Source organism: Musa acuminata, chromosome BXJ3-5, assembly GCF_036884655.1.
Source record: "Musa acuminata AAA Group cultivar baxijiao chromosome BXJ3-5, Cavendish_Baxijiao_AAA, whole genome shotgun sequence".
Classification (NCBI taxonomy): domain Eukaryota; kingdom Viridiplantae; phylum Streptophyta; class Magnoliopsida; order Zingiberales; family Musaceae; genus Musa; species Musa acuminata.
The window spans coordinates 38,348,924-38,364,246 of record NC_088353.1 but is presented as its reverse complement, the minus strand read 5'-3'; the positions used below and the strand labels follow the sequence as shown (position 1 = coordinate 38,364,246).

Here is a 15,323-nt window from a genome sequence, read left to right as displayed (position 1 = left end):
ATATATATATATATATATATATATATATATATATATATAACTTTCTCAGCACGAGAGTCTAAGGGATACGCTTATCACATTTGTCATATTTTTTTATTCTTATTTCTGTGCTTCTTTTTATTTTTAACAATCATACCTATTTTGGTTCTATTTAGAGGATTAATATATATTCATATTTTAACAATGTAAGTATTGTCAATAAAATAGAATGCTTGCCCGATAATAAAAAAAGTACTTATTTATTTATATTTAATATTTGTAAGTGTTTGATTACTTTCTAAAACAAACTTATCACATTTGTCATATTTTTGGATTCTTGTTTTTGTGCTTCTTTTTATTTTTAACAATCATACCTATTTTGGTTCTATTCAGAGGATTAATATATATTCATATTTTAACAATGTACAAAATATGTCAGTAGGTGTACAAAATATTTTAACCACGCCATCCTCGCCTCCATGTACAAAATAATTAAATAAATAAATATATACATATTTATATCCTTGATAATTTTTAATTACAAGAAAATCCATGGTTGGTTCATCTGTCATAACCCACCTATCTAAAATAAATATAATTATTAAGGCTTGTTGTGGTATATTGTATTAAATTAGTCCAATCGGATCTTTTTTTGAACTCTTATTTTATATGTTCAATCATTGTTGTTATTAAAGAAAGCATTAGTATTCAAATACTTCCTAAACACACTTTCTAATAAATCAGACATTCTATGATATAAATGTTGGAGTGAACTAAGCGAGCGTTCCTACCACTGAAAATTCCAAAGGCACTAAAACTAGAGGCATGTAAAAGCAATATGACCAACCATCATAAGAAAAGAAGAATGTAGGAGCATGCATCACACGCATAAAGAAGAAATGCTCGAGTCCAAGCACAATTTTAGGACTTCTACTAACCATTAACCATATTACTGAAAGAAAAGTGTACAAATTAGAGCTTGACGGATACGTACAGAATTGTTTGCTGACATGATTTGGCACTCCTCTAATATTCCAGTAATTGCATGCTGATCCTACTTTGTCTGACTAAAATATACCATTAGTTACTATGAATTATTAATTATTAACCTCAATCTGCAAAATGTTTTTGGGAAAGCACAAAGCTAATATTTGTCAAAGGTTGACATCACGAAGCTTTAGCAATCCTCTGATATCCTTTATAAATCTATAGACAGATCTAAGCATCGAGAACAATATGGCTTGAACTGCAAGAAAATTTTCTATGCAAGAATGTGTCCTTTCTGACAACAATTTAACCAAAAAAAAATTAAAATTAAAATTACTATATTGCCCTTCTCTACCTTACCTTTTTTTTTAACTTTTTCTCAATTGTTATTTTTATTATGTGTGCTGTTTAGAAAGACGGATAAAAAAATATATATGTGAATATAGATAATTAATATTTTTTTTTTCACCTATGAGTATATTAATAGCACTATCTTGAATATATGAATAATGAACAATTAAATTACAATCAAACACATAAAAATATCGATAATTTTTTACATGCAAAACTCATTCAATGTAAAAGATAAAAATCACATTGAAAAACTCATTTAATGTGAATAACTTTCATCCCAAGAATAAGCTTGGCTAGCCCTAAGTCTTTCACGACTTACTCAACTCTTTTTTTCAATTATCAATCATCGATCAGTTAGGACCTACAATAAGCAGGTCATCAACATACAATAATAATATAACAAATTCATTATTAAAGAATTTATGTACAAAAATATAATTATTAGAAGTAATCTTTTTGTAGAACCATAATAAATTCAAACTTCTTATACGACTGCCTAGATGCTTGTTTCAAACCATACAAGTCATTTCTCAATTTACAAATATAAATCTGTTTTTCTTTTATCATAAAGCCTTCAAATTACTTTATGTAAATTTTCTCTTCTAAGTTACCATATGGAAAAGCCGTTTTACATCCATTTGATCACTTAAATTAAGGATATTTTTGTCATAGGTGAGAAAATCTCTCCAAAATCAATGTCTTTCTTGTGACTGTAGCATTTAAACTCTAGTCTAGCTTTTTATCGTAGACTAAATGAATTCTCTTCGTGCTTCACCCTATAAATTCATTAGTTCTTCAAGGCTTTTTTATCTTTAGAAAGTTTGACTAATTCAAAAGTATGGTTATCATTTGTCCTTTTGCTCACTCTTAGTAGCCTCTTCATAGCATTCTGGCTCTTAATCATCTATCAAGAGAATATAATAATTATGTGAGTACCGAGTGGTAGGCATTCTGGTAGACCTTTTGTGAGCAACTTCAGGCACTTCATTTTCAACCATTCCATTAATAAGAGTATCCACCTGATCTATGACTTCATGTTCATCTCGATTATATCGATCATGATTTTGTACATCACCTCGATCAACCATAGGAGTAGGATCTAAATCAATTAAACTATTATTCCTTTGAGGCTTTGACTTTTCTGTTTGTATTGCCAATATCTTCAATTGTTTGATCCTCTAAAAAAACTGCATCATAATATTTGTAACCACACGCATCTCCGTCATACCCAATGAAGATTGTTAGTCATATATGCCGTGGAAGCTAATTAGATGAGTGATGACACGTATGATATGAAACGTATTTTTTTTCTTATTATTTATTTGATATTTTTCTCACTTTATATCGCTTGTTTCATATATTATAATATTCATTGATCTGTATAATGAAAATTGGATCGTAATGAGATGATAATGAGACTGATTCACTTTTAAAATATATATCATAAATAGTTTTGATCATAGGTTACTCAAGAGGGACATCGAGATAACTGGATAAATTTGTGTGTTGTATACCCATATATATAATGGAGGTGACTAGTCTTATAGTTGCTCATGTGAGAACACTAAGGATACAGTCCAGGTGTTTATTGGAGAATGAGTTCACTAATCGATCCATTCATGAAATGCTTGATGGTTGATGATACCTCATTGTCAAATAGCGATTCTGTCATCCCAATAGTGTATCTGGTCCTTAGACTTAAGACACCAATGCTATCCAGTATGAGTATTCCACTCTTTAATATTGGACTTATAAGCTTGGAAGTTCTAGATATAACATAGTCGATTATTGAGAATGGTAACTAATCTTACGAGAGTTGTTGAGTGTCGATAGAGGATAATCCACTTTCGGTGTTATGAGAAGAATATTCTGTGTATTATTGCTCAAGAAAATCCCTAACCATAGTCATTCAGATTGAGAGAAAAAAAGTTATCTAAGAGAATCCGATTAGAACGAGAATCGAGCAGATTCCGTTTGGGCTTGACAACATCATGCCTAGTATACGATCTTTGTGATATTAAATGGATGAGAGATTATAAATACATAGTGACTAAGGATATATAGGTCTAATGGATTAGATTCCTTTGTATCATCTAGGGACTGTGACGTGGTGGCCTAGTACGTCCATAGTCGATGAGTTGAGTGAATTATTATGGAGATGATATTTCACTGAGTTAGAAGGAGTTTTGATAGGTATGACTGATGTCCAGTATAATATTGAGCCTAGAGGATCACACACATATGGTAGGTGTTATAACGAGTAGAAGTTCGGATATGAGATATCTATTGGAGTTCTTATCTTGTTGGATATCCAATAAGTCCCTAAATTATTTGATCTTATAAATAAGATCCAATAAGAGCCAATGAAAGATTATTTGGTAGAGATCTACTAATCCAAGAAGCTTGGGTAGTTGGATAGAGATCTAGTACCCAATATGGTAGGATCCATTAGGGTTAAGTTGACATAGGACCTTTATAAATATGAGGGAACTATAGTGTCATAGGCTCAACCTCCTTTGGCTACCACCTCTTATACTCTTTTCTCCCTTTCCTCCTCAGCCAATAACTTCAATTTAGGATGTGTGGACAACAAGAAGGGTTGACCCCTTCTTGATTGTGTGGTGCGCATGAAAAGGAGAATTGTATAGTGATTTGAGAAGCGTCTTCGCAGCCTCTGCCATGTGGATCATTGCCATAGAGGAAGATAGTTAACCTTCTTCATTTTTTCCCATAGATCTATAGGATTTTAGGGAAATACGATCTCCTTACGTAACACATCTTTCATATATGCATAGTTTTTTGGTTTTACGATTTTTACGCATCAATCTTCACACGACAATGAAACATTTTCTATGAAAAATCTATGATTTTATTTTTTTGTTATTTTGTTTTACATGTAATGTCACCCTCGATTTTTCAATGCACTATCTCATATTAAAATCTAACTTGGATCTCACATCTCTACCATACCACACCTTATTAGGAACATCATCCTGTAAAGCAATAGTAGAGTTAGATTAATAGCATGAACAATAGTGTACAAACTCATCCCAAAAAGAATTAGGCAATTTTGTTTCCGTAAGCACATATATGACTCTCTTCATCAATATTCTATTCATCTTTTATGCATGACCATTCAATTGAGGAGTCCTTGGAGGTGTCTTTTGATCCCTGATACCTTGCTTCCTGTAATATGCATCAAAGGGCTTGCAATATTCTCTACCATTATCAATGTGGATGCATTTTAATTTGTTCCCTGTTTCTCTCTCAACAACAGCTTAATATTCCTTGAATACATCAAGGACCTTATCCTTTGACTTCGAACCCAAAGTTTCCTAAAATGATCATCATTAAATATCACAAAGTAAAGTGTACGACCAAATGACCTTAGCTTCAAAGGACCATAAACATATTAGTATACCAATTCAAGTAGCTCATTCTTTCTAGAAAGAAGATATGCTTGAAAGAAACCATTTTCTATATCCTAGCCAAACAATGAACACACTTATCTAGATTTGTACTTTCCAACCCTAAAAGTATATTCTTCTTAGCTAGATAATAAAATCCCTTTATACTGATATGATTCAACCTTTTATATCATAAATATGAAGAGTCAACACTCTCAACCGCATTAACATGATCAGTATTACTTAAGCCTCCAACCAATAGTTTATATCCATACAGACAAATGATCAAAACAACTTTGAAATTCATTCAAGTGATAAAAAAAATAGAGCTTCCTTCTTTAAACTACAAGCGCATAGTTTGTTTAAGCAAAAATAGTTTATTATTACTAGTTCTTGAAGCATACAAAAAAATCAAGTTTACGTCAGAACACATTTGCGTTTGTCTTATTAATAATGTGATTCAAGACACTATCTTCTACATATTATAAAATTACAAATTTATTGATGCTCAAAATCCCACTCTTTATCTTTTAGACTCGGGTTTTTGAGATAAGAACATAAGTAAATGCAACTTTTTTTTTGCCAAGAGAAGATCTCTCATTGTTTTTAAATAAAATATATATGTGTGGATATAGACAATTAATTATCAAAATATTTTCAAATATTTGTATGAATATGTTAGGAGTGCTATTTTGATTGAGTATATGAGCAATGAACAATTAAATCACAATCAAATATATAAGAATATAAATAATTTTTAACATGAAAAACTCCTTCAATATGAAAGATAAAAACCATGAGACCTCTTCTGATCTAAATTAAAATCTGCACTATGTAAATATTATTCACAGCAACAAAAATCCATAAATAATTTTATTTCATAACAAATGCAAAACCCACAACACAAATACTCATCAAACAAATATGGAAATCATAGAGGGTAGTTACTGTTAAGTATTAGAAAGTGTTTATCACATCCAAACATAATGTCTACCGTTCATATTAAAGAAACACTAGTCTAGAACATGGTTACCAAATATCAGCTAAATTGAACCACAAATAACAAATGTTGAATGAGATAAAATTGTTTAGAAAACCAACAGTATAGTCTTCGTTGAAGCAACAAAAGAGATACTTCAAAAAATTCTAAACCTGATCTTCACTATTCAGAATGCATAACCAAAAGCCTTATACCTACCAATAAAATTTTAACGAAATCCAATGGTTGAAAACTACTCAGTAAAAAGTCGAAGGAAATTGATCGGTGATAGAATAATCAATGAATAACTGCTATTTAAGAAGTCAAAACCTTATAAAAAAGACCTCGAAACTAGATCTCCATCATTCATTCATAATGAAGATCATAGAGCCTAGAATATCTCTATTAATAATCAGCATGATCTAACAAAAATCTCACCACCCGATCGTCGATAAAAATTGACTGGATGAATTTTTAGGAAAACTTAAAAAAAAATTTCTCTTTGTAGTGGATATTACGAAATTGAGTTATATATCATGAGAGTCTCAAAATATAACCCTAATGGGTTTAAGTACATGAACTAAAATATTTATTATTGAACTTTCTTTATGTTGGAGTGACCTAACTCAACATGTGCAAACAATTTATATATATATATATATATATATATATAACTTTCTCAGCATGAGAGTCTAAGGGATACGCTTATCACATTTGTCATATTTTTGGATTCTTATTTTTGTGCTTCTTTTTATTTTTAACAATCATACCTATTTTGGTTCTATTCAGAGGATTAATATATATTCATATTTTAACAATGTAAGTATAGTCAATAAAATAGAATGCTTGCCCGATAATAAAAAAGTACTTATTTATTTATATTTAATATTTGTATGTGTTTGATTACTTTCTAAAACAAACTAAATTAAAATTAGGTTAGCATTTCATAAAAATTATTATTATTATTATTGTTATTACTATTATTATTAATGCTAAATTAAAATTAGGTTATCATTTCATAAAAATTATTATTATTATTATTATTATTATTATTATTATTATTATTATTATTATTATTAATTGTTCTTGATTGTTTTTAATCTGATTAGAATTCTGAAATCTGTATTTTTGGATTTAAACCTTATCTAATCTTATTATTTCATCAGTTAAAAAAAAATCTCATCTTATTATTGGTATATATCTACAAACCTTTTCAAATTAAAAAAACCTAATCTAATCTTTTTCTGTCCAATTCTATTTGAGCTGTTTATTTTTATTTTGTCCAGATTCGGATTTGAACTCTTAGACCTCTTGAAATCTTAAGTTACTGATTTATATTCAAGCTGTGCAATATCAATTATAAACAGAAACTCACACTTTTCTAAATACAGATTCATGACAGATATTGTTAATTGCAACATTTTTGACCTCAATGCATTTTGTAATTTAAATAGTAAAATTCGAATTAGAATAATAAGTTTTAAATTAGAATTATTACATCTTAGTCCATAAAATTTATTTTACATTTGTTAATTCTGATCCAATTACATCTGTGCATATATTGTGTTAAACTATTGTTTGTAACATTTGGTTGCTCTGAACCAACTGCATAACAAATAATTTAGATGTTTGAAACAAAAATTCTATTCAAATTATTTTTCTGCTCTATTAATAAATAATAATTTATTAATAACTAGAAGCCTAGTTTATAATTTTAGATCTAATATCTATTGTTTTTTAAAACCTTTGATGACTCTGTCTTTTAAACCTAAAAAGTTTAGTGGGACAGATTTTTTAGGTGGCTTGAACAACTAGAAGCCTAGTTTATAATTTTAGGTCTAATATCTACTGTAAGAAAACTACCCTCTAAGTCTTCTGATTTTGGTAAATCTCCTAAAGAGACTGAATTCCTTTGTGGATTCAAAAATCCTTTGCTACTTTTCATATAACCTATATGAGATATATAGAAAAATATGAAACTCAAGTTTTACAAGATAAATACAATTTGAAGGTGCTATTAGGTTCAATGCTTCTGATTTTAATAACTTTAAGATGGTAGACTATTTACCTATTAATGATTCAATTCACATCTTTTAGAACCCAATTCATGAAATTCATAGGAGCAGAACTAACTTTAGTGAATTATACCAAATTTCATACCTTTCAGATAGACTATTTTCATCTTGGTCTAAATTTTGATCAAGAGATTTAAAGCTCTCAAACTCTCATATCAATTATTTAAGCCATAAGAATAGATGACAAATACTGACAAAGAGAGACTCGAGAAAATCAATGTGAGTCAGGATCAACATGATCAAATCCTAAATCTAATTTAAATACCATGGAAATTTCAACCCGAATAAAGGTTATTTTAGGTGTATGAAAACATTAAAGCATATATTGGGTTTTTTTTAGGATTTGTGATTTTTCAAACATATTTTAAGATTGTGTTTTGAATTCTATATGTATCATTTTTTATGTTTGATTAAAAAGTTTTAGCTTCCCCTTGCATCAATAATTTGCTAGCTTAGCTTGGCATGTTGCTGATCATAAAGAAGAGTCAGTCACAAGATGGTTGTTTCATCTGGCATGGGCTCATTGCCAACACAATGCTACGTTGTCAAACCCACCCCTGCACGAAATCATCTTGGTATAGCTCCAGCATTTGCTACTAAATCCTTTGTTAGATTTACGTGACAATGATTGCATGACTATTCAAATCGTCTTAGATCTCTGGCTTTTGAATATTCCAATGAAAGAAAGCACTTCAGATAATTGATCTTTAGATGAGAAATTTTATTTTATGTACGTAAAATACGGTTTTGCTTAGCTTTTTTTGCGTATTACAGAATGAATCCTTTCGATTCGACCCAGCTTCTCTGGATATGCTGCTATAAGCAGCAAGCTCGAGTCATACTGGCTCACAATTTCCATAGACTTGCCATCGTTTTTTCTATTGGCATATTTTGTTTCTTACACAGCCAAGCACATAATTATACCTGTCGTTTGTGTGGCAGAATGCCAATTCTCTTGTTCGACAATATCTGCAGTGCATTGGTTCTGAGAAATATGAAGCTGTGTGATATTATGTGTAGGAGTCTTCAAACATCGATGCTGGTTTACCATTAATTAAGGACGTTGACAACCACTCCAGTAGCTCGGTCGTTCTATGGATCTCGGGCTACTCTGTCTTGCTTGTTGAGCAAGTGCCTGCAGATGGCAGTATCAGATCACAGGAAAATTTTGATGTAGCATACTGCCCGTATAGAAGTTGCTTAGAGGTCCATCATAAAACCCATCAGATTTGCTATAATCCCATCCTGTTTTTGTTGTTTACGCAGCTGGTTTTACATCTAGTTTCTTCCTGTTACATGGAGAAAAAAGGAACCAAAATCTCATCCTGCGACACACATTACAGACAAGTCCAACATAAATTCTTGTTTGTTAAGCTTTCTGAAAACAAATTTGGCTTAATACACAGGAACTGCACAGAAACAAGTGTATATTAACACAATTTATGTTTGCTTTGCCTTGTATATTAACACAATTTCACGTTTCAGAAAGCCTGTCCAATCAATTTCAAAAAGTCAAACAGATGACAAAGGTGCATCATCATCATCATCATCAGAAATAGCTACTTAAGCTGGAAAGTCTCTTTCGACAACACATTGACAGCACAGACCCAATCCATCACAAGTAGCAGCATGACAAAGCATAACATGTCATTGCCAGTTTAAGCAGATACACAGCCCAGATTCTTTGAATACAGAAGTTTTAAGTCAAAAAAACAAATACTTCTGGCAAGCATCAGAGGGGTGATATCTGGAGGTCGTAGCATGTTAGAATAAGATAGATTAAACAGGCAAATAATGTGAGTTCTGCAGGTCTCATGGAATGTTGCTACCTGTGGTTGTTCAAGTCACTACTTGATGACCCATATAAACACCATTTTGACTTGAGTAAACAATTACAAGCTATCCTCGTGTCAAGTCGATATCAATGTGGGCATTCCTTATATCCAACTGCCTCGAACCGGGCCATCCCGCCATGACCGGAGAAGGGGTAAGATTTTGACTGGTAAGCGCACTGTATGGAGTACTTTGCTTATCCCCAACCTGATGAAGTTCAGATTCAGCACCTGTTTCATTGCTGACTTTTGCTTTGTTCTTTGCTTTTGATCCAGCATAAATAAAGCTTCCTACAATTACCTTTACAAAGGTGCAGATTATACAACAGATAAGTAACTGACATTGGAGTAAGAACAGTGTACCGAGAAAAAGAAGATAAAAATTAGAGTTCAATTGCAGAGGTATCCATGTGATTAAAGATTTGAAAACACTTTTTATTCTTTTTTTCCATTTTAATCTCTCGGTAAGCGAAAAGCAAATTTAGAGGTACAGCAGTGAAAAAATGTGGTTGCAACACTGTATGCCTTATATGTTGGCAAAGCTAACCTAGGAATGGATCAGTATGAGATGAGCTTCAAATACCACCAAGAACACACATGGACAGACAACACCAACACTTGAGAATGTTATTAAGGATTACAGCAGTTACCTGTACAGGGGTTGCAGCTATGAGCAGCCCTGCCACACCACCGCCAATTACCCGGCCATCAGGACTCGAAAGTGAAATGCTCAGTCCACCAGTTCTGCTACGGGATCCACCATTGTCAGTCAGCATGTACGAGCCAGACAAGCAGAGTATTTCGAAACGGCCCTGGTCAAGTTCAAAATTCTGCATAAGCTAAATAGCATGAACTCAGGAAAATGTGGAGATCAACAACTTAGCTAAAGTTCCCCTGTACCTTTTTTTTACAACCTAAACACATTATGATCATATTGCAAGGCAAAACTAAAATTGCATGTTGGAAACAGAGAATACAACAAGCTTCAAAAGCACAAAGCAAACACATGTGGTGTTGTAGAAAGAAACTTCATTAACCTCCAAATGGCCATCAATCTAAGATCTCATTTAGGAAAATTTTGTGATGACAGTGGGCAAAAACAACATGTTAGTAGCATTACACTATTGCAGTTTCAACCGATTTTATTAAGAATAAGAATCTCTTGTTAATTATAGTATAACTATCCAACTTAAGTTCACTAAATGCTGAATTTCTTCCATATTCGATTTCCTATTTTTCTTGCATTATTCTTCAACTTCATAAAAGCATTGAATTTGAAAAGGAGGGAACAATAAATAAAAGGGAGGGCAGGTAACTCGAGATATTAAGGTAAACATGCAATTAGGGTTTGCACAAGTCAAGACCATTTGCATCATAAGAAAGTAACTGGTAGCTCAGATATTGACCTACTTAAACATTGGAAAGATTTAGAGGTGTCAAGTGTCACTTTTGTCATAAATCAGTCGCTTTCCTTATGAGACTTGGGCCTTGAATTGTTGAGACTAGACGAAGATACAGCTATATCAACTTGCACATAAAAGCAAAGGGCCAGCTTGTGCATATAGCCATGCTATACTATTTTACCTTCCGGTGGGCTTTTTCCAGGTTGTTAATTAATTAATACAATATATCAATCTCAACCACAGTTTAATAATTTGCCGCTTAGAGGTAACGATATTAATGTTAAGGTTGTTTTCCAGTAAAGAGCCATGCAAACATCTAAATAAATCCTTCTCATCTGACCCTGAGTAAATCTTAGGAGTTAAAATGAATTGATGGAGCAGACACTTGGGATGGCACTGGATATACTAATTGGCTAATAGTGCACCTTTTTTTCTTCTACCAGTGAATGTTGTTTTTCACAAACGGATGGGCAGAATCAAAACTATTTACCAGTAATATTTCGAAAGACTGAGGTCTTTCGAAATTAAAATTAAAATAAATGTGCCAAATAAAATTAAATAAATGTTTCCTTTTATTTCCCTGGGTATTCAAGTTTAACTTCTCTAGATCATATCAATATTTAGTACCATTCTTCTTTTTAAGAGTATAATTGAAGAATAGAGATCATAACATAATCACAAAATATTATCTTATGTCATACAACAGAAGCCATCCCATTAACTCTCATTTTCAAGCTGCAGTATCAAAAGAAAAGTACTGTTACGAGAACTACCTTCATTGATGACATAGATAACTGGTCAAAAATATCTTGCAAATGAAAGCACTGAGGTTCTTGGAATTATTACAAGTCAGGTGAGTCTCTTAGAAAGGAAAGGATAATAATACTTTTAACAAGCCATTTGTAACAAAATCATCAAGTTACACCAGATCCTGTCGTTAGAGCATAAACTGGTATAGGTTCTTTTCTTTCCAGAATTATGTATAAAATTCACAATTTGTTCTTGTAGTACTCAAAGCACTTCATCTCTATCACCCAATTTAAACAGCAACCGACACAGATTATTCACTCAGTAAATTGAACTTACATTTGAGGACAAAAGCATATCCACTATCAAAAACTTTTGAACATTTCTAATTTCAACTACAAGATATGCACACTATCAGTACTTTTGTAAAATGCGTCTTCCAAGTTTAAGTCATATAAGCAAACCACAACAGTGCTTAAAAAAATATTAGAATTGATATAAAAAGTGACATAAATGCTCCAGGAAAAAAAATTAAAAGAACTTAACCTCATAAGTGACTGTGCCGCCAGAAGTTGCAGATTGCCGAAGGGTCACAGCAGACACAGCACCATTTGCTGAGAGGATACAGACAGCCCTTGGTCCCTGCTGTGAAAATGACATAATTTTTGCAGCAATGTCCTGCATAAGAACAATTAATATAAATATCATAACCATGTACCACCATGTCTGTTGAACAAGGGAAAAAATATCACAGAGGACTATGCTACACATAAAAGCAGATATGAAAATGCTTCAACATAAATCAAGCTAAATTCACAGAGCTTAATACTTGAACCTAACAACAGTGGCAAGTAAAGTACAAAACTTCCATTCATTAGTCAGGGATGTCAGTGGGTTGGCTTTTTTAAAGTACTAGTGCCTGACTGACCTTTTTAAGCTATATTAGTTACTCAAGTTTCAAATGGGTATTAGCATAAGAACAAAATAACCGAGTCAAGTATTCAATGAGTTTAGGTTATCTATGTAACTAGCTGGGCCTTGGTTCAAATATGGTAAATTTTGTGTGCACCTACCATTCTCAGTCCTAGATAATAGGTCAGGCTCTTCTGGTTACTCACACCTACCTGACCTGCTTAAGCCAAATTAGTGTAACCATTAATTGGATGGAATGGGTACAAGGAAGAAAAACACATACTCAATACTCAAGTTGGGTTTGGGTACCTAAAGTAGATGACATTACCACAACATGCTTCAGATTTAGGGTATAAAAAGTTGCACATAAACATAAGCAGACAATAACTATTTCACCAGTCCACAGGAAACAAAAATCATTAAACAATGTTTGTCTTGATTCAAATAAGCAATGTGTTTCAACAAGCACAAATAATGGAATTATCTGCGGTTTTGGGAATTAACTAGGAAGTCAAATCATAACCAATAGATCCAAAGTCCATTTTAAAAAAGATCAATAAAATTCATACCTCTCCTTCTGCAATTGTTATGACATGTGGTGTAAAACCCATTCCAGCTGAACCGGCAACCCATTCACCTTTCGAAAGGCAGCAAGCAAAGAAGGTTTTAGATGCTAATCTGGCAGTTCAAGTGGCATATAAAGATAAACCACTTAAAAATAAACCCAAACCAATGTTCTAGAAAGTATAGTTAATGAGCATCCCTTAACTTATGAACCATTAGAATGATTGCACGATTATTTAAACTCAAAGAATTCTTCATACAATTTTTACAGCAATTAAATAATAGAAAACATTCCCTCATGCCCAACAAAAAGCTATTATAATATTCTTGAACCTGACAGTATCCACCATAACCAATTAGTTCCTGAGACGGAAGGAAAAGAGCGATAACTTATTTAAGTAGAGACGACATGGTGATCTCCCTGATCACAGACACAGCGCCTTAAATAATTTATCTTTTGAAGCAGCTACAAATATACGGCAATGGTATTAGATTCCTTTCGTTGCTGCAATTAAGATTCTCATACGTACTAGCACTGGTAATAGAACCATGAATCTCCAAAAGCTCAAAGCTCAAATTGAAATGATTCATACTTCATATCAGACAAAAGTAGCATTGCATCTTTCGGCTCATCCAACAAAGAGGCACTGGACATAAGAAGGTAGCGAGCTTCTTTCGCAAACGAAAGCCAAAAGAGAGATCTTTAACCCACCCAATGATGCTAACTGCTGCTTCCTTCCAGTGCCGGGCGGCCGCCCTCTTCCCCGCTTCTGCGCAGGAGCGCCAGACCCTGACCCAGTCACTGTGTCTGGAGGAGCGGACGACGAAATAGGCGAGAGAGCCAGAGCTACACTCCCGTCTGGCCCATACTTTCTCGGCCTTCCCCTCTTCCTCTTTACCGGCTCCACCTGGCTGCCTCCTTCGCCCTGGCCACCACCTCCGCCGCCGCCGTGGGATGAGACCGCTGGCGGAGACTCCACCTGAAACGCTGCTGAACTAACCCCGGAGGACGGCACGGCCAGACTCGAGCCGGGGTTTAGCATCGACCGAACCCCGGGCTGCGTCGCTCCATGCAGCCCAGGCTGCGAACCAGCACCGGGACCAGGAATTCCTCTATGCGCCATGTAATACGAGGATGGGCCGGAGATGGCCATGGCATCTCTCCCGTCCATGCAGGAGCTGTCCCTCCCTCTCTCGACACTGTAAACGCGAAAAACCTACCCGAACCACCCAAGATCCGAATTTTAGGGCTCGGATCAGGAGGAGGAGCCCCGAAGACGATGCCTAGCTGAAAAGACAGAGAAGCGGTAGAGATAAGCAGTGGCAAAGGTCATTTCAGCTTCATCCAACTAGCAAAACCCCACCTTTATCTCTTTTCCACTCTTTTATCTCTCCTCTTCTCTTCTTTAACGCAGAAAACGCCAACACACGGTGCAGAGAAAGCGAGAGGCTCGAAAGCTTCCTTCTTTCGCAAGAATGGGAGACCCTAGGCTCGGAGCGGATTGGTGGACGGGTCCAGATAAGGAAACCGTGCAGTTAAATCCCCGGACGATTACTCGGAAACCCTAGCTTCTTGAACTTCCCTCTCCTCCTCTTCTCCTCTAACCGTGCAAATGTTTCTAGAGAAAGAAAGGGGTCAGCGGGAGAAGCAGAAGACAGAGCTCAGAGTCATAAATGAGGGAGAGAAATCAAGGAGAACGGAAGTAGGAAACAGCTGCCGTCTTACTATTCTTGCTCATTCTCGCGTCTCAAGAGTGCAGAAAGAGAGAGAAGCGGGGAGGAGAGCGAGAGACTGTGCGGAGTACGGTAGATACGGTGCTGATAGGATAATTACAAAACCAGCTTTTATTTAAGAACACAAAATACAAATTAAATAAATATTAAAAAAAAGACGAATTTTCATAAAATCCCCTAAGTTTAAATTTTTTCCATCGAGTACTGCTGAAAACTTCTCAAAAAATATCTCTACCATGTAAAATATTTTATATGTTACCCCGTCCAAATCATTGTCACCTCCTTCTCTATACGTCATTTTTGTCATCTTGCATCATTTTTAGACCAAGAGACCCACTCGAACAAAAAAG

At 33.9% G+C, this 15,323-nt stretch overlaps 1 protein-coding gene across 4 annotated transcripts; it reads right to left on the bottom strand.

The window, feature by feature from the left end:
• Positions 1-9,411: 9,411 nt before the first annotated feature.
• Positions 9,412-15,063, bottom strand: LOC135639133 (AT-hook motif nuclear-localized protein 9-like). Of its 4 annotated transcripts, XM_065152909.1 has the most exons (7): positions 14,966-15,063; positions 14,604-14,858; positions 13,952-14,527; positions 13,245-13,312; positions 12,310-12,441; positions 10,264-10,425; positions 9,412-9,914 (listed from the first exon to the last, which is right to left on the bottom strand). In XM_065152909.1, exons 3-7 carry the CDS (start codon positions 14,409-14,411, stop codon positions 9,681-9,683), a joined length of 1,056 nt encoding a protein of 351 aa, XP_065008981.1. In that variant the 5' UTR covers positions 14,412-14,527; positions 14,604-14,858; positions 14,966-15,063; the 3' UTR covers positions 9,412-9,680. The 4 variants fall into 4 exon arrangements, with proteins under 4 accessions (XP_065008981.1, XP_065008983.1, XP_065008980.1 ...); XM_065152911.1 differs by having other exon boundaries at positions 9,412-9,821; positions 14,604-15,011; XM_065152908.1 differs by having other exon boundaries at positions 14,604-15,007.
• Between the last annotated feature and the right edge of the window lie 260 nt (positions 15,064-15,323).